General features: G+C 35.4%; 1 protein-coding gene across 10 annotated transcripts in view; it reads left to right on the top strand.

Moving 5' to 3' along the window:
• Window positions 1–21167, top strand: part of ANO3 (anoctamin 3) — a 391782-nt gene that overhangs the window by 169442 nt on the left and 201173 nt on the right. For all 10 annotated transcript variants that reach the window (XR_008553472.1, XR_008553471.1, XM_054699326.1 and 7 more), the window contains one exon: window positions 8107–8181. Coding sequence is in view for 7 of the 10 variants with exons in the window: in XM_054699326.1 (XP_054555301.1) it covers window positions 8107–8181 (75 nt within the window). In the remaining 3 variants the exon portion in view is untranslated. The remainder of the gene's footprint in view (window positions 1–8106; window positions 8182–21167) is intronic.

Genomic DNA, 21167 nt, shown 5'->3' with positions numbered 1-21167 from the left:
TTTTGTTTTGTGGAGAGACCTGAAAAAGGCGTGGTCTGGGCTCAAATGCCATATATACTCCCAATGTTGTTAATGAGATTCACTGAATTTTCTTGAGTGTGTTTCCATTTGTTAAACATCCCTAAAATGCTTTCAGAGATTTAAAGGCTAGACTTTTAAGCTTATCTTTATCTGACTCTTACTTTGGTTTCATAGGTTTTAAAACAAACTGCCTGTCTGTTAACCTGCATACATCTGTTTGTCTCTTATTTGGCCCTTATTTCACTTTCCACATTTCTTTCTTGTTTTCCCATCCCTCATTGCACTTCTGTGACGATTTTATTTTCCCACTCCCAACTACTTGGAACTGTTGAGATGCTGAGAGATAGGGAATTCCACCAAGCTTCCAAGACCAGGAACATGATCTCAGGCATGGCAGGGCAAAAAAAACTGAACAGGGTCCCTATCCTAAACATGATAGGGGTTAGATATAAATATTAAATTATAGGAGGCAGATATAAATATTAAATTATAAATATTAAGATTTAATTTAAGTATTAAATCCTGTCACTGGCTAGATGCAGCATGGATTAAGAAGGATTTGATCCTAGAGAACTATTTAGGTTATTATTTGTAACCCAGAAGAATGCATTAGCTGTACTGTAACACAATAATAGTTTAGCTATTAGTGAAAAGAATGAGTTAAATTACCATTTACAGGGCCTCCCCAGTGGCACAGCGGTTGAGCGCCGGGCTGCAAAGCTGCCCGCACTCTCTGCAGCACTGGTTCGATCCCTGGCCACCAGAGAGGATCCCATATAGCATGCAGACTCTCCTGCTGTGCCCTCTGCTCCCCTCAGCAGTGTATTTCATCAGTCTGCCTGTTCTGTTCCCCGCTCTGGTGAATTCTGTCACCCTCCTGCGCTTCTGACTGTACCCAGTGCTTATATAAATAAATAAATAAATCTTAAAAAAATTAATACATTTACAAACAATGTCAGCTGAGGATGAGAAGTTAGTAATATATCATTTGTATATGAAAAAAAGTCAACTCTCTTGATCAATATTCTGAATGGGTACTTCCTTAAAACATCTAAATTGGTTAGTAAATTCTGATGTCAGGGCTAAATCTCTATACTTGGATGGTGCCTAGAGCACAGGTATTTGAAGAAGTGATTAGTAGTTGTGTTTCTTTCCTTCTTGATCTGTTTTAACATAGTAAAAAAATACGTATTATTTCTGCTTCAAATAAGGTAGAGATTTAGTGACTTATTTATCTAGATCTTGGTACTTGCGAAAACATGGTCACATGTTTTTGAGAGACAGATTAGTAAACTTCCCAGGCAGGTTTTTATTTTTATAATTCATTTGGGAGATGACTCCAGGAAATGAGGGTAGAGAAGTGGGGATATAAAATAGGGAATAGAGGAAACCAATAAAGTAATTGAATTACCTTTGAGGGTGTCAGTAGCTTAGTCCTGTTGGAAATCCTGGGTGATTTGGAAATGACATAACATGCATGCCTCAGATTCATACCCATATTTAACAGTGTCTGTTACTCACTGGTTGAGGGACATTCCCAGGAAATGTAATTCATAGAACTGCTAGCCTGTCTTTCATATGAACAGACACAGATGGTGAGAGAAACTCTTCAAGAAGAGACATGCAAATGCTGACAGGAAAATTCAGGAAGGCGTATGCTAAAATAGCAAAGACAGGGCACTACTGAATATTCTAGGAATGTCCAACTCAAATGTCAGAGCGCTGTTTGCAAACACATCGATACTCAAATGAAATTGTTTATCTGTCTTCCAAAATACGGTGAATGTATATTTTCATGATAACACACATCAATTCTGTTGCTGGCATGTAGTGACGATAATAGCCACTGAAAATAGAACAGGGAAAAACAGTACACAATGAAGCAGCATGGAACCCAGAGAAACAAATCTATATGGCTAGAAAAAGGGGCTGTGTTTCTGTAATGTACTTTTACTAAATTTATAACTTTGTGTGTGTGTGCACACACATTTTGCATTTATTTACGTGGACATATACATATTTATGGTGTTCACATTACTGCTAAAATAATTACACCTAATATTTTCCATCTATATTAGAAATACCTTCTTTCTCTTCCCATTTTAAGATAAGCACTCCTACAGACTTGGATTTTTCTTAGACATTTTGGTGGGCTCTGTTTATTAAAACTTCTCCATATTCTTATTAAATAACTATATTTCACCTGTCAAAATGTATGTATAGCTTTTTTGCAGATCAATTTTTTTTTACTGATGATAAGGGATTTTCTCAAAGCAATTTCATCATTTAAGTGGTTTCTTAGGGCTTTTCACTTATGTTGTGAAGCAAAGCAAAGAAATACAGATTAAAAAAAGATAAAGAAGTTTATGCGTAGCATCTTTGAATAGAAAAAACTCTAGTTTAATATAATTAAAATTTTGACAAGTAGTCTCTGGAATGGAAAATTGGGTAAAATAGTTAAAAAGTAAGCAGTGAGATAAAAATTTACCCATCATAGTATAGTACTACTTAAAGGAAGATATTTATTTTAGTGCATTAATATTGGGAATTATATTTGAGTGATAGCTTCAGATATCTAAAAATATATTTTTGAGAACAGTGAATTTTCTTTTTTTTTTCATCAACATGGTCATTAAAATGTATAGGTAAATATTACAAAAGTGATGTTCAAAAATTGAAGTATTTTTACATATACATACACACAAATAAAAAAAATTCAGACAGTTAATCTTTGACAAAGATGCCAAGAGTATACATTGGAAGAAGGGAAGCCTCTTCAATAAATGCTGGGAAAACTGGATAGCCATATGCAAAAACCACATCACTGACTCACACTATACACAGAAATCAACTATTTTAAGGAAGGAAAAGAAATTGGCCCAGTGTGTACTTAACAGAGTTGCTTACCATTCCACTCATAGAATTTCCCATCAAACTTCACCTTACTTGTTTTCTTTAGAGCCACATCATAGATCAGACTTAGCCTTATCTTATGATATGACCAGAGGGTGCTACTTGCTCAGATTTTGGCAACCACATAGGAACAAACTGCTAAGAGCTTTCATTATATTTATCCTCAGAACAGGTGTAAGGGAAAAGGTCTATGCTAATTCCCAGCAGATGCTCAACCTATTTTCTCCTAAATATGCAACAGCTCTGCTGAAACAAAGGTAACCTTATTCCTGCACAATATCGCTCTAATTATTGCTAGGAAAATGGCACTACAGTTGCCTGGTTACCTCTTTATTTTTTTAATTGCTTGTTTGTAATGTTAGTTTCATAAGCTATAACAACCCAGTGGAAAATCGGGATCTACAGTAGGCTACAATTGTCATTAGTTTTCGAATTATTTTTTGTAATTAAAAATCTAGGGACCTGGATTTTTGCCTGATCTCTTAACCTTGGTTAAGTAACTGAATATACTTGTATGTTAGTTTCTTAACTACTAAATGAGTAAAATGGGTTTGGTAAGTGACTGAAATATTTTTAAAGGAACAGCATTCAGGCTGTATGAGAAATGAAAGTGAAAAATTTAAAAATATAATCAGAGCTAGAGTGGTTCATTTGGTCCCTTTCTCAACACCCTCCCACCTTCCTATGTTTCTTTGAGATAGCTGACAGATTCCAAGTGTTGCAAGGACTGCAGTTTTAAAATCACTAGACAAGAGAATCTAATATTCTGTCTCTATGATTTTATAAGCATGAGAAGAGGGGGAATATGCTAGAAAACTGGAAATAAGTGGATTTGTAGCTACCATGTAATGAATGAAAGGTTCAGGCAAAAGATGCTTGTGCATATATAGTTTCAAAGTCGATAAAATACCTTATAATGTTGACTTATTTTTTTTCCCTATTAGTGTAGTCTCAAAGGAAAGAATTAGACTCAAGGTGAGCTTGAGATAAGCCTTTGTCTTCTTAACTCATGTCTAAGCCCCATAATCTGGATAAGCCCATATCTGTTTGGAAATTTGTCATGGTTAAAAGTGGTGAAGAGTGATTAATATCACAAATTACAAAGTGGGAAAGAGACTGGTGATTCATCCCTGATAAGCCCCAACTACCGGGCAGAGGCTGTGAAGGCACCTGCCAAGATCCGCCAGTCTGCCAGTGATTACATGGTTGCTACCTCACATAATTCCTCATATGTGAACTGAATTTTGTCTTGATCTTTGGAGAAGTGAGGAGAAAGGCTCCTTCACATAGGGGTTATTAAAGTCCAAAAGTCAATTTGAAAACAAAAATCACTAGTCTAAGTACTTCTAAAGAATAAGCTAAGGACCTTAAACAAATACAACTTTCAAAATTCTCTTTGTATTTGCTTTGTTATAGAAGTAACACATATAAAGCACACAGTACTGGAATATATTTAAAGTTCAGAGAAGGAAAAAAACAAATTGAAAATGTTACCTGGAGATTAACAATTTTAATATTCTGTAATACTCACCTTTTGTTGAACGTATATATTATTCACATATGAATTTATGATGAAACAATTCAAAAATTACCACTACAAATATATGAGTGCCTTTATGATCAAACCCTCACAAATATTAAATACTATACATTTTAGCTTTTATAACATGCTAGTTGAATAATATCATTTTGTTCTTATTAGTATTAATATTTTTAGTATTCATATATTTTTTTCATATTTTGTTTGCTTTCAGAAGAGAACAAACTTTCATTTAGACTTTTTTTAGTGAATTAAAGGTATCTCTTAAAATAGTAAATTAAGTGCATGTGGCAATTGTCAATGTATATTAATTTCTACATAATACTTTAATGTTTAGGATTCATTTATAACATAGTGACTAATGAGCAACATTGTAACATCCATCCCTCTTTTACCCATTAAATTCATGTTATTTTTATTCAAAATTAATTTTCTCAAATGGCAAATACTTACTATAAAATTATATATGATTATATGTATTTAATGAAGTATAATTTTCTCCATTACCTCCCAAAGCCATGCATAGAAATCACCATTATAGGTTCATGTATACATTCTTCCTTAATTTTTCCAACTTACATAATACAGGTAAAGATATACAAAAGGATGGATTGCAGCTAAGGGTCATAATGTAATAGTTTTAAAATTTTATTTTTTGCTATGAATATTATATTTTCATATAAAAATACATGTAAATTCATCTCATTCATTTAATGTCTTCATGTGATTATAAATTTTTGACATACAAATTTTTGTTTTTAGTTTTTCACTGTTGTGTACAGTTTGGCAATAAATATTGTGCAGCTATCTTTTGTCTTTGTGCTTGTATTTCAGTAAAAGAGATTCTCAGAAGTAGAATTGTTGATTTAAAATGAATGTGTGTTCTTATGTTTTTAATTTACTCTCAAACACCCTCTGAAAGGGATTTGCCAGTTGAGAGTCCTCTCAACAGTTGAGAGTCCTGACAGCACAGATTTCTCTGCACATTATCAACCCTCGCTGCTATCAGTTGATTTTGGAAATATTAGCAGTCTGATAGAATTTTGTTTAAATTTGTGTTAATCAGGAGTGATAATACTCATTTTTAATGAAAGTGTCCTTATATATGTTAAGAAATACTGCACTCTGTAGTTATCTTGATTACCTCTTTCAGAAAGTTGTTGATTTTTTTAATTGAAGTAGTATTGCAACATTGTGTACAACTTAGAGGTTTAGGATCACACCCTTCAGATTAAATTTTATAGTTAATATTTAATTTTAGTGGATTTTAATCAGAGAATATGCTCCAATGTATACTTATTTGGCTCCCATAAATGTGAAATTTCTGGTAGCCTGATGATGTACCTGACTCTACTGCCATCTGGGGTAGTTGGCTGAGACCTGGAGTTGCTGTGGACAGAGTTGGTCCAACTAACCAAGCAACATCAACAAAGTACCCACTTTGTGGGCTTGTTTCCTGGGTGCTTCAAAGCCTTTACTTTCTATATGCGGTCTTCATACGTCCATGTAACAATTGAACACAACACACACCAAAAATACACATTCATTCAAACACATATAACTTTCTTTGAGCTAAACCAGCTAAAATTCTTTCCCCACCTCCTAAAGTTCCCTGCCTTAGCTGCAGAGCTTTTGCCGCCTTATGTTTCATAAAGTTTTGTATTTATTTCCCCACATGGCACATCTATATTTGTCTTTAAACCTCCCACAAATGTTCTTTTTTAGAAAATCTATTTCACTTAAAAATCTAATCCTTAATGTTTTATCATATTACGTATTACATATCCCATATCATATGACATCAGCCATACTTCTATCCATGTCTATATAACAACTGTATGAAAACTCAGATTGCAGAATATTTGATTAAAAATATATTATCCCAGTTCAATAATTTAGGAACTAATCTTTTTTTCAGGGGAGAAAGGACTTTCCATCATCCACTCAATCCCTACATTTTACAGAGACAAATTAAGGAAAAGTGAACTCCCCAAGGCCACACAATTAGTCATGGTTCACTTTTATTCTTAACTGATTCATTAGTATGACTCATTAGTTCTTTGAAAAACACAAAAAAAATCCCACATTGTCACATACGAACAACTTTGATGCTAATCAAGACAAAACAATCATAGGTTATGTTTCAGCACTGATGGTGTGTGACTTGTTCTGGTTTAGAGATCATTGTTTATAGAATCAGTGAGTAGTTGTGAGCAACACTGACAAGTCTCACCTCTTTCACTTCTAAGATTTCTGACACTGTTTTATATGTGGAATATAGAGAAATTGAACAAAGGTCAGGAAAAAGACAAATCCTGCAAGTTGACGACAGGTCTCAAGCATTTAGCAGCGCAGAGAGAGGGAGAGGGGTTAAGACAAGTGATGGAAGATCACAACAGACTGTGGAGATGGGTCATAGAAGTTATGGGGCTGGGCCTCCCCGGTGGCGCAGCAGTTGAGCACTGGGTTGCGAAGCTGCCTGCAGCCTCTGCAGCACCAGTTCAATCCCTGGCCACGGGCGAGGGTCCCACATGGCACACAGACCTCTCCTGCCGCCCGCTGCTCCCCTCAGCAGTGTATTTCATCAGTCTGCCTGTTCTGTTCCCCACTCTGGCTCTGGTGAATTTTCTCAACCTCCCACGCTTCTGACTGTAACCAGTGCTTGTATAAATAAATAAATAAATCTTTAAAAAAAAAAAAAGTTATGGGGCTGGGAGAACTGCAGGGACTACACCTGAGGGGAGAAATCAAATATTATCCAAAAATTAACAATAATGTAAGAAAATAAGAAGGCTGTGTAGTCGTTAGAGTAAACAAACAAATGAGCTAAATAAAACAAAAATAAAATTTTGGACTATACAAGAAGGGAAGGGGCAAAGAGAGTAGGTAAATCGGAGAAAAGGGGACAATGGTGTAGGAAAGATAATTTGGACTTTTCGGTTTCACATTGGTGTAGATTACATATGTGTGGATTCTCAGGGATGAAATCCTGAAACTTATAGAATGTTATAATGCAATTTTATGGCAATTAAAAATAGAGTAAATTACAGAAGTAAATAATAAAAATAAATGGTTCTAAATGGAGGTGTCCCTTGGAAAATTGTCTTTGAAGTGAGTTAAGAGGTGACTCTTACTGGCATAGACTTTTCTTGGTGTGGTGGGTAGACAAGGTGTTTTAGGTACAGAGCTAAATTCCAGAGGCAAGGAAGTAGAGGTCACGGTCACGGAATTCTGATGTTTTAGCACAGTTACAAAGAAGAGCAGACCAAAGATAAAAATAGGTGTTTTTTAGGTTTAAGAGAGAATACTAGAAAAGTATTTTACTCACACAGGGAAAATGTAATTGGAAAATCTAACCATTCTAAGCTCTTTCAAAGATGACAGTTGAATCTGCTTGCATAACAGTAAACAGAACCTACCCACCTGCTTAGTTTCTAATGCAATTTACTGAAAGTTATGTCTTCCTACACACTTCTTCATAACTAATTTGACCTACACTAAATAGTATTTTTATAGCAGCTATAGTCAACATGAAAAGTTCTTTTTCATGATAATTTTCTACTCTCTTTCTGGTCTACTGAGTTTCTAAGCATTTTTTTTTTTTTTTGTTATTCTTTTGTTCCTTCTCACAGGCTTGCAAAAGTTGTGCTCATCTCATCGTGGGCTTGAGAAGAGTGTGTGGGCTGCCAAAGGCAAATACAATGAAGGTGAGTTCAAAGTTGCCACTCAGACCAATTTTGTTCTTCAGTATAATGGAGTAGCATCTTCAGAGTCTGTGTGGGGTGTGAAAATGTAACACAAATCTGCAATATCATATTCATATTATTATCACATCTGACACAAGCTCATCATGAACTTTACCAAGTGTATTCACATAAATGATTTATTTAGTTTTCTCTAAAGCTTCTGGTGACATTGGATTTTCTTATAAAGGTTTTACCTACCAGAATTTAGCTACAAAAACCTCTGTGCCACTTGTTTTTTTTTTTTTTTTTTTTGAGAATATGACCTTGATCTGCAAAGGCAGTAACAAATGGTGGTGCAATTTAATCAAGGAATCAAGGATGAAGAATGAGCTCCAGTTTATCAGAATGTTTGGATTTCTGTTTCTAAATACCAATAACTCCTTTTGAGCATATCCCAGAAAGAAAATGAATTAAGGAGCTCACCCTTCTGAGAAATATTCCTCAGAATGAACTAATTTTTTTAAAGTTTATATATTTTTTACATAATTTTTCATTTTTGTACAATATACGCATTTTCATCTTGGTTATAGGCCCTGAACAATTCCCACCACCCTTGTTTTGATCCTACTCCACTTGTTATTTTAAGGATTGTAGTTACATGATAGAATAACTTGGTCATCTCAGTAAGTATTAATAATCTGCAAGGCACTGTGCAGACCATTTGATACAAACTTACACATAACTTTTATTTTTATTTTTAATGAAGTTTTGTTTTATTTGCCATACTATTATATACATATCAGGAGTATAGTTCATCCTCTATCTGTGTATGAGCCTCACCTCAATAGATTTCGTTGGGATTTCATCCTTTCAGTCACTCTGGTCAAATTCCTGATAGTCTCCAGAATACTTCGCTCATCACTTCTCATATGTGATCAGTTAACTCAACCTATGACTATCTTCACAAGATATTCATAATCCAGCTGATTCTTGTCATCTATACTATTAGTACCCTGGTCTAAATGAACCCCTCTCAGAGAATGTCACTCTGCTCAAATACCTCTAAAGGCTTCTGATATCAAGCAGACCTTACTTAAAATGACCAGCAACTCTCCTCTGCTCCCATCTCCAACTAATTTTTCCATAGGCCACAGGGCCTTCTTGTAGTTCTTATCACTTCTGGGCTGATGACATTGTTGTGGCTTGTGCTGGGGCAGTTTTCTTCCAGATATGTGTATAATTTCCTGCCTCACCTGCTTGAGGATTTTGCTCAAATATAGTTCGGTGAGACCTTCCCTGGTCATCATATTAAAAGTGCATGCCTCTCCCCCACCCAGCTTATTTTTATTTACAGAAATTATTGTATGTACTATATCTTTTGTTATTTTCCTGTTGTCTATCTTCTTCCATCATATTGTAAACTCTGTGGGAGAAGGAAATTTTACTTTCTTTTTCTGTATTGATTACTATCCTACGTGCTTAGAACAGTGTTGATAAATGGTAGACTCTCAAAAACATTGTTGATAAAATGAATTATAGAATAACATGTCTTTAAAATGTAGAATTGAAAGAAATTTATGCAGTAATATATAATATAGTAAAAATGTAGAATTGAAAGAAATTTATGCAGTAATATGTTGTAACACCAATCTGAGCTCCTTAAACAGTAGTGTCTGCTTTTGTTATATGTGTTCTTCTGAAGACCATCATTAGCCAAACCCACGATTACTATATAGGCATCACTGGTATGAGGCATAACTCTAATTGCTTCCCACACTAAGGACTGATAGTACTTCTTGTCTTAATTAAAGTCAAATTAGAAACTCTGGAGAGATTCACATCATTCTTCTGATATATTCGCCCAGGCTTTCCCCTTTATTTATTAAATTTTATCTCGTCTTTTAGTATAGTTATACACCTGGGCATTGTAGATGATTAAATATCAAAGGGATATACTTTGCTCTATTACTAGAAGAATATACTTTTCTATTTTTTAATATATATTTTTTTTGTTCTAAATTCTGGTGAGAAAATGTAATTAAATCATTGTTACAAGCAAGAAGTTTCTATTCCTGTTTACCATTTCATTCCCAAATAATAACCTAGAAAATACTGGTCTTAGCACTTACTCAATTTATTTTGTGGATGAAAGGAGAAAGGTAACAGATCAGTTTTAAAAAATGTGTGCAATGGAGTGGTCTTGCTTTATTAGGACATATGGCCATTGATTTATTCATCTATCATGATATTGTAATGGATCTACTTTGCAAGTTGCACTGAGCTAGGTGAGAAAGTAAATGAAGAGAGATTGAAAAAGAACATTGTTTTCAGAAGTAGCAGAACCAAAATTGAGTCAGGATGGGGCATAGAATAGAAGTGTGACTTTGGAAAGTAACTTAATTACTTTATGTTTCATATCTATATTAAGAAAATGAAGACAATATTAGACTTCAAAAACACATTTTGCGTGAGCCCTGGATGAATTGTTAAATTATAAAACAGTTTATAAATTTCTGTATAAATGTAAGCCATTTAATTATCATTCATAAAAAAGTGTCAGGTTTTTATGTAAAATTAAATAGTGCAATAGATTATTTCATAATAAAAAGGAAATGTATAAGAAAGTATAAGGTAGAGACTTATTAATATTATTACACATAATATACACCATCATATATTGTTATATATCATATTGTATATATATAATATAAATTATAAATAATGTGTGTATGTCAACATTAGTATTTTTTAACATAACTGTCACAGTTATTGACAGACCAAAATCAATGCATGCAGAGACAAGTAAACAATTGCTAGGTGTCATTTCAGATAAAACTGTTACAGTATCTGGATTCAAAGTCACCTTTAGCTGGCTCTAAAAACAGAACTCTTTCTAGGTTGTTTTTACACTAATCTTCAGAGACCTTTTTGCAGTTTTACATTAAGCATCAGAGACCTATTTTACAAATACTAGAACATACTATAGAAATGATCCCTGCAAGTACTAGAACTAAGGCTAAGAGAATAACATGTATGCAGGCATATCTCTTTGGATGTAACACATCACACATTTTAACCGAGATTTCTGAGGTCAAGGCTGCACAATTTGTGAGCTGATTCCTGTTTGGAAACCAAAAGCCAGGCATTATATTATACATAACAATCATATACTAAAGGTACAATTTGGTGATGCATCTGTTAAGAGAAATAGAAAACTATAATAGGATTAGTTGTTGGGGAGACATGACTAATCAGTATAAAGGAATGAGAGAACAATCCATGATTCTATATAATTAAGTGCTAAATTAGTGTGGATGAAGAAGTTCAGAAGAGACTTGGTGTGTGGGAAGAGGTGACACATCAGTTGAGTCTTGGACAACTTGGATGATGAATAGCAGGTGAAGAACATTCCCAAAAAGGAAAACAAAAGGAAGTATTTTTGTGAGGCGGATCAAGGAATATATCCTGACCCAAGCCAAGAGAGATATCTAGTGGATAAGTTAGGTTGAACAGGATTATGAGAATTTTCCATGCCTAATTTTTTCCATATGTATATATAACATTACATAAATGCGTAAGTGTGGCAATGCACAAGGTTTTGAATATATAGACTTCGTTTTTCTTTTTCCCATTTTTGGCTTTGTTCTTTCATCTTTTCTTCCACCCAGCTATATTAACCCACACAACCATGTTAACAACCTAGTATGTAGCTTTCTATATATTTTCTCCCTGTTCAAGAAATGGGATAGATTTCATGTAGAAAAATTATAATTTACCATAATGCTAGGGATTTTTTTTTCCTAGAGTTTTATTTCCACTCTTTTGCTACCAAGACCAATGATAAACATCCCAACATAGGGGTCATTTTTATGGTTGCTTTGTTTTTAGGATAGACTTCGAAGTCTGTCCTACAGAGGATTGTTTGTTGAAGGATAGACTTCTAAGAGTTGGATTATTGTTTAAAAGAGGCTCTAGGGGGCCTCCCTGGTGGTGCAGCAGTTGAGCGCTGGGTTGCAAAGGTGCCCGGCGCAGCCTCTGCAGCGCTGGTTCGATCCCTGGCCACCAGAGAGGGTCCCACATGGCGTACAGACCTTCCTGCCGCGCTTGCTGCTCCCCTTAACAGTGTACTTCGTCAGTCTGCTTGTTCTGCTCCCCGCTCTGGCTCTGATGAATTCTCTGATGAATTCTGCGCTTCTGACTGTACCCAGTGCTTGTATAAATAAATAAATAAATCTTTACAAAAATAAAATAGGCTCTAGGGCCTACCTGGTGGCACAAGAGGTTAAGTGACAACATTGTGAAGCTATTGCATCCACTGCAGCATAAGTTTGACCCCCTGCTGGACTGCTTGGCTCAGCAAACCTCTCCTGTCTTGCCCGCTGCTCCCCTCAGCAGTGTATTTCAGTAGATCACCTTTTCTGCTCCCCACTCTGTCTCTGGTGAATCCTCTCACCCCCTGGCCTGTACCCCAGTTTTTGTATGCATAAATAAATCAATCTTTAAAATAAAAAGGCTCTAATTCTGCATAATTTCAAAGCAATATAAAAAAGACTACTTTTCCAACATTCTTTATAAAAAATAGGTTTCATGGCTCTATCCCATTTTTTGCTAATGTGAAGAATTTACAACAATATAGCTTGTTAGTCTAACTTTTATTTCCCTGACTACCAGATAAATTATTCTTCCCATTTAATATTACTAATTTATATAGATTTTTAGATTAGGATCTGAAAAATTAGTCTGTAAAGACTTCCTTTTTTGTTATTTTTTTTTCCTTTTCTGTCTTTTTATGAATTGAGGTTGAATCAGGGAAGCAGAGTGAAAAGTACTTCAAGTATTACAGAATAGGGATTTATTGTAGTAAGAACTTAATCAATTGTAGAAGTTTTTGGAGAATATTCATCCAAAAAAGGAAGTTGGAGGATCGGAGAAAAGTACTCACTGTCTGTCTGCTTTCTGAAGCACATAGGGCAGACAAGTCAGAGCTTGTCAGAGAAACTGGAGCAGGCCCATGGATTACTAATGGAACATTCGACAGAAATGTTATCTACTACCTGTGTACCTGCCAGTGGGATCGTATTTCTATAAGGAAAAAGAGCTGGACATGGTACCAGGAAGAACTAGCCAGAATGTGCCTGTGTTATTCGCTTGTTGTTTCTAAACACACTGTCCTTTAGAAACAGTGACTGTTGCTTCCCTAGCTTTGTATAAATTCCTCTTTTCATCAGATTTAATTGGGAAACAAAGAGGAATTCTGAAAAACAAGGTTGTAGCTTAGCAAAGTTGACTCAGAGCAGATGTGACAAAGCATATAATCAATTTTTATAAACTATGTTCTTAAAAACCTCTATTAAATGAAGTACCATGATTATAGTAAGATTGTTTTTGTCTGCCATATTGCTTAATTTTTTAGAAAGATGTATGTTGTCTTATACTATAATTGCAATTTTATTTTTAATAGTTTTGTTTTTGTATTAAAATCTGCATGGTTTGTGCATAAATATGAGTTACATTTATTTAATGCTATGCCTATATCCTGACCTTCTGTACTTCTTTAACATTTTAATTCTTCTAATGTGAAGTTTTATCTTGACTAATATTGCTACTGTTCTCTTTTTTTTTGAGCTTTTTTTTTTATAAATTTTATTTTTATATTCCCCCATACAATTGCAACCCCCCATTCTGACCCCAATCCTTCCCCTCCTGTCCCTCACCCCCCAAAAAGTGTCTCTGGTTCATAGTTTTTTGTTGATTTGGATTTTCACTTTCTTATAGTTATTCATTTTCCTGGTCCCTTATTTAAGTTTTCTAGATTCCTGCTATGAGTGAGACCATCCGGTATTTTTCTTTTTCTTTCTGGCTTATTTCGCTGAGCATGATCCCTTCCAGCGCCATCCATGTTGCTGCAAATTGCATGTGTTTATCTTTTTTGAATGCTGAATAATATTCCATGGTATATATGTACCACATCTTCTTGATCCAGTCATCTATTTTTGGGCATTTGGGCTGTTTCCAAAGCTTAGCTATTGTAAATAGTGCTGCTATAAACATAGGGGTGCAGGTGTTCTTTGGAATTGATGTTTCTGTGTCCTTTGGGTAAATACCTAGGAGTGGAATTGCTGGATCATATGGAAGCTCTATGTTTAGTAGGTCCAGAAATCTCCACACAGCTCTCCATAGTGGTTGGACCAGTTTGCACTCCTACCAACAGTGCAGAAGTGTTCCTTTTTCTCCATACCCTCGCCAACACTTGTTGTTGCTAGTTTTTTTAATATGTGCCATTCTCACTGGTGTAAGATGGTATCTCATGGTAGTTTTGATTTCCATTTCCCTGATAACAAGTGATGTTGAACATTTAACTTACCTAGAATCACTGTGCTTGTTACTTTATTATTTTGCCTTAAATATTCCTATTTCTTAAAAAGTATATATCTTAACTTTAATCCAATATAGGTCTCTTTCAGTTTATATTTGAAATATTGGTTGGTATACTTGATTTTATTCATTCTCTCTTGCTTTGAACCTATTGCTTATTTCCATTGTTGATTATACACTTTTCTTTTCCTTGTATTTCCTGGTTTGATCAAGGTGCAGTATATTTCATTTCTTTTCTCCTTGGACAATTTATTTTTTTAAGTTTTTTTGTTTATTTATTCAAGAACCAGGGTACAAGCCAGATGCGCAGGAGGTGAGAGGATTCACCAAAGACAGATCAGGGAACAGAACAGGCAGACTGACTGAAATACACTGCTGAGGGGAGCAGCGGGCAAGACAGGAGAGGTCTGCCGTGCCGTGTGGGTTGCTCTGCAGCTGGCAGATATTGAACTGGCACTGCAGAGACTGTGGACAGCTTCACAGCACTGCGCTCAACTGCCTGTGCCACCAGGGAGGCCCTCCTTGGACAATTTACTGTCCCCCCACCTACTCATTAAATATTGCTTTCAGTTTCCCTGTATTCGCAAACATATATATATATATATATATTTTATATATATATATATATTTATCCATAAAGAATAGATTTTATTTTTGTATTTTTTTTAAATTTTTATTTATTTTTCATTGAGGTAATATTGGGATAACTCCATCAGGTATTACTAGTGTAGCTGACAATTGAACTGAAGTATCTAGAAAGGGGATGGAGGGCAGGAGAGGTAAGGTCAAAGAAGGAAGGAAGCGCAATGGATTATGGTAGAGGACTATGGGTGATTTGGTGGTTGATAATAAAGATTAAGCTTATCTTTATCTGACCCTTAATTTGGTTTCATGTGTTTTAAAACAAACTACCCATCTGTTTACATGCATACATCTGTTTGTCTCTTATTTGGTCTCCTGCCCAATGAAAGAAGTTAAGTCTGTTTTCACTTTCACCTTCTTTCTTGTTTTCCCTTCCTTCCTTAGACTTCTGTGACAATTTTACTTTCCCATTCCCAACTACTTGATTCTGTTGAGAAAACTGATAACTAGTTATAAATTTATTTTAAAGTGTTTCTATTCAGTATCTCTTTTACAGTTATTATATTGAGTATCCCTAGAAGCAGCATCTACTCACACTTAGATAAATAAACATTTGATACTATATTTTATTCTTGTCTTTGTGTCTCTGTTCTGTGTTTTTTTTTGGGGGGGGCACTAAAATAATTTAGGTTATATTTTCCTCAAATTCTGCATCTTCTCAATTTTCTTTCTATACTTGAGAATAATTATATCTTGTCTAGGTAAGTGATTCTGGAATAAAGTCCTTTTTGTTCTCAACCTGAAGAAGCAGTTCTAGCTTACCTGTGTGCAGATTAAAAGGTCTGATGTCTCTCTCTTTCTGTTTTCCTTTGTTAGTATTTCATTAGTCAACTAATTTTCAGGTGACAAAACCTAGGTTGGGGTCTGAAAGGTATAGTCGCTAGAGTCGACATGCAGTTTCCTGAAAGATACTGTATGCTAATTCTTGCTTTTGTTGTATGAAATGTAATACTGTATTTTCCTCCAAATGTTCAACTGTTGTTTTACAACAAAACATCACAAACTTTGAAAACTTGGAACTTCGAACATTTAGAACTTATGTAACCATTTGCTGTCTAAAGTTAATTACAAAGATGTACTGTTTCTTTTGGTAGAAAGCTTACAAAGACTAGAAATATATATCCTGACTGAATTCAGCACATAGATTCCAATATATATTTGTTAAATGCACTGAGGAAATCATGTATATCTTTATCCTAGTACTGGTAGAAATTATAGGAAAGGTGGAATAAGCACTTTATTTGGTGTGAAATATGATCTACTGAATGTTTTTAAGACAACATAAGATGATCAACTATTCAGTGGTACTAAATATATTCTTTAGATTTACCTTAATGAATGCAGACTATAATTGATACATTATTGATACATGAATGGTTTCATGTTACCTGTTTTTATTTATACTAGATTGTGTAAATTTGTATTGAGGCAACATTGGTTTGCAACACTGATGATGATTTAGGGGTGTAGATTCACACCTCTTGAGATGTATATTACAACACCGTGCCCACCAATAAAGTACCAACAATCCTCCACCATAGTCCCTCAGTCACCCCTCTTTCATTCCTCACTCCCCACAATCTCCTTCTTGTTGCTCAGTTCTTTTTTTGTTTTTTTAAAGAACAGAGCGTTTTTTTTTTTTTTTTCTTTAAAGATTTATTTATTTATTTATACAAGTACTGGGTACAGTCAGAAGCGCTGGAGGGTGAGAGAATTCACCAGAGCCAGAGTGGGGAACAAAATAGGCAGACTGATGAAATACACTGCTGAGGGGAACAGCGGCGCCGGGCATGGCAGGAGAGGTCTGCATGCCATGTGGGACCCTTGCCGGCATCCAGGGATCAAACCGGTGCTGCAGAGGCAGGCCCTTGTTGCTCAGTTCTTAAGTCAGACTTCAGGGTTTATTTTGGTAGTGTTTTGTCTATTTCTGTAGTAGAGTAATCCAGCCTTTATGGAAAATAGTATGCAGGCTTTTCAAAATATTCAGAGTAGATCTGCCATATGATCCAGCAATTCAATCCCTAGGTATCTACCTAAAGAATGTAAAAACACTAATTGGAGGGGATATACGCACTTCTGTGTTCATTGCTGCACTATAGCCATTTATGCTAACAACCTAAGTGTCCACAGACAGAAAAGTGGATTTAGGAAGATGTGGTATATATACACATTGGAATATTGCTCAGCTATAAAAATAAATGAACTTTTGCCATTTAAGGCAACCAGGATGGAATTGGATGGGATAATCCTAAATGGAATAAGTCAGGAGAAAGATAAATTCCACATAGTATCAATTGTGGAATAGAGAGAAACAAAACAAAGGGTCAGACAAAACCAAACCAATAATAAAACCTAGAAATCTGGTTATAGAATTGAAACTACCAGAGAGGGAGGCGGGGAGGAAGAACAAAATTGGTATGGTGGGGACATCTATTCATGCCTTGGAGGTGGGTGTGGTGTGGCAACATACATCTATAGGGGCAATTGTATCCCTCCAAATCACATACAATGTTATAAACCAATGTTACGTCAATTAAAAAAAATGAAAAGTAAGAAAAATTTAAAGGTAAAAGAAGAGAAAGATACAGATTCTCTACCCTCAGGCTGCTCTCAAGGAGATCACAGTCTCACTCTAATAATGTCTCCCAGAGACATTCTTTCTCTTTGTAGAAAAACCTATTACCAACAGGATTTGACTATTTCATTTCACCTTTTAATGCCTTAAATTACTGTGTTTTAGAAAGGAACTAACTGCAAAAAGAATTTCTGTCCTATTTCTGTCTCCATTTAGGAAATGAGAAGCAGAATGGCAATTTCAATTTCAATTAAGTCAGTGATTCAAGACCCCAAAAAGAGGTAGCTACAGAAATTTCTCATTTCTGTGACAGAATACAATATGTGTGGTTATATTTCAGAATTTAAAGGAATAACAGCTTCCCATTCATGTAAAGAACATAATCCCTTACCTCTCTGGGAGGCAAAAGTCACCATGTGCCCAATAAACTCATTACTTAAGGAGGACAGAAGACAGGTGGTGAGCTGTGGGAGGATGAATACAACAGAAACCTCAATCAGAAACAAAAATTTGGGGACCAAGACTGGAAAATTTTAGAAAAATTGGAGATGTAGATAGTTATTGAAAGAGTTTAAAAAAATATATATATATATATACACACACACACACACACACACAGACAGACACACAGAGAGATTTGTGTGTGTGTGTGTGTGTGTATATATATATATATATATATATATATATAAGTTAGTAGAAAGTATGAAAATGACAGAAAAATACATGGAGGTATAAAAAAAGTCATCCTTAATTCTAACTTGCAAATATAAATATTTCAGACATTATGCTGTGTTCCTTTCCAGTGTTTTTTATATATTTTGCAAAACACAGTCAAGATCATATTATATGTGATATTTATCATGTCCCCTCCCTCAAAATTATATAAAATATTTTCTCATCCTTAAATCTTAAAGAAAGCAGTTTGAATCCAAAAATAATAAGCAAATCTAACCCCAAAGTCAATGGAACCATTGAACCTTTCCTGATGAAACTAATTTTCAATTGTGAAGTTTTTACGATGGGAATGTTAGTATTAAAATATTTCCACTTAACAGATCATCAGAATTTTTTGCTCAAACTCCTCTTTTTGCACTCCCTGCTTACAAAACACATACTCTCTTTACACACACACACACACACACACACACACACACACACACACTTTCTTCTCTTTGCATTGCCTTTCCTGTAAAGCAGATGGTGCTTAAATTTTCCTCAGCCCCTCACAAAGCTGTTTCTCTAGCAACCTCCCCTAAAAGACTGATTTTAAAGCAAGCAAAGATGTTACTTGAATCCCCTGCTAGTCAATCTGTCAGTCCAGCCTAAAATGTTTCTAATTAAAAGTAATCAAATTGATGAGAAGATAATTTAATCAGAACTGTGCTGCAGTGTTTAGAGGGCCAAGAATATTAGAAATAATACTGAAACCACGCAAAGCCAGGAGGGCAAGTGTCAAGATTGGTGGGTGCCAACCTGTTTGCTCATAGCTGTAGTTGCAGGGCATGACTGAGGCTCAGGGGTCAACAAACAGGGTTTATTTACAAAGGGGTGAGAGAGATAAATTGAGAAAAGGACATAGAATTAGGCACTGGTGTTACAGCTCTCAGAAATAGTCAGACATAGATCAGTGGCAGACAGCTCTTTCAGAGGGGGTAGCAGGGAACAAGGGACAGGGCACTACAGCTTTTTCAGGGATCCTGGCATCGACCACCTGCATGGATCACCAGGCGATGTCAAAGGCAGAGCCAAAGGCAGGAGCCTCGTTGAGGCAGTGGTTTGGAGTGGAGATCAGATGCAGAGCTCTCTGAAAGTCTCAGAAGTCTAAGAAGGTCTTTCCAGAAGAAAATCCAAAGAGTCTGTTTGCTGAAGACAGATGCTGAATCCCAGCTTATATCCCTCTTCAGAGTACCTGCCCTTGGACCCTATTGTTCCATTTTACTTGATTGGAACTGGTGAGACCTTAAACCTGATTTATCTTTTTAGTATGTGCTGATTTTAAAACTGCACCAGCATGTCCAATCTGCCCCATACTGATGCTCAGTGGTCACCAGGGGTTGAGGGTTTGGGGGCTCCTCTCACAATACCACACTTCTTTTTGCGTGTGAAAATAATTTCTATTGAGGGTCAAATTCTTAACTTATTCATAGCTCCAACATACATAATCCTTGCCTCCTCCTGAGTTGTGGGTCAGGTAGTTGATTGGAAAAAACTAGATATCTGCAGAAAGAAGAGGTTCTAGGAAGATGTTATCGATGCCTGGAAGTTTACTTTAGAGCCAGAGGTTTTCACTAATTTCAGCTGTTCCGCCTGATCATCAATTGCAGCAGTATTCACGTTCCAAAGGTATTTTTGATTCTAATCCTAGTGAGGGGTTTAAAAAGTTCAGATCATTAGGGGTCCTATTTATAACAATAGCTAGTATCTACTAGGTGTTCATTTCCTTCCTTGAACTATTCCTTAATGCATTAGCTACTTTTATCTTTACCTGTGAGAAGTGGATTGAAAAACATAAGAACACCCTCAGGCCAGTCATTTATTGATCTGGGTTTCAATGCCCTCTTCTTAAAATATTTCTAAATGAGTCTGTGGCTGTAATCCCTGAGTTTTGTTTTAGATATTCAGTTGGAGATAAAGTCACACAGGATTCATTCTTCCTAACCAAATATTCCCTCAATACCCGCATACTGATTTCTCTCTGAATACTCAATATTGCCTACTGGAGGAGTCATTGTCCTTTGTCGGAGAAGACTGCACATTCTTTGCTGTACCTTGCACCGAGTGGAATTATGTTTATTTTTTTCTTACTTCAGACCCAGTCACTGAAAAGGCTGTGAGTAAGAATCTTACTGAGTATAACCAACCATTAAAAACAGTAATACATTGTAGTTGAAGCTACTGATATCAGGATAGTTTGTTTTCCAGGCACATATAACCGGAACACCTACTTGTTCAAAGTTCTATTCCCTTTACTTCCTTTGTATCACGCACTGCACATGAATCAAAGAGCTTATACTAGTAGCTCAAACTATTTGAGGTGTTGAAAATTTTGAGAGCTCTGCCTCACTCTCTTTTTATCTGCCTTTGTTTGGCCCTTTCACCTGATTCTGAGTTCAACTCCCAAGGCTTCAAAGCTTCAGAAAGCTACAGATTCATGTCTGTTAGTAATAAGTTATATTTTCCAGGAGGAACTTAGGACCTTTGAGTCAGGCAGTGATGATAAGGAGAAAGAGACTGTACTGAAATGTGTTGAGTTGAATCCTGATCCTATTTGAACTACTGTAGATCACCCAAAAGTTACTACACTGATTTCAGTATCAGGTAACTTATCTTTCAAATAAGGTATTGATTTTTGTGGTGTTGAGAATTCTTTGTTGTTCTGGGCCTCCGTTTCTTTTATAATATTACAATAATAATA

The sequence above is a fragment of the Talpa occidentalis genome, unplaced genomic scaffold (genome assembly GCF_014898055.3).
Source record: "Talpa occidentalis isolate TD23 unplaced genomic scaffold, MPIMG_talOcc4v2.1 talOcc4.3, whole genome shotgun sequence".
Taxonomy (NCBI): Eukaryota; Metazoa; Chordata; class Mammalia; order Eulipotyphla; family Talpidae; genus Talpa; species Talpa occidentalis.
The sequence above is the reverse complement of the archived record's forward strand: the minus strand, read 5'-3'. Positions and strand labels throughout refer to the sequence as shown.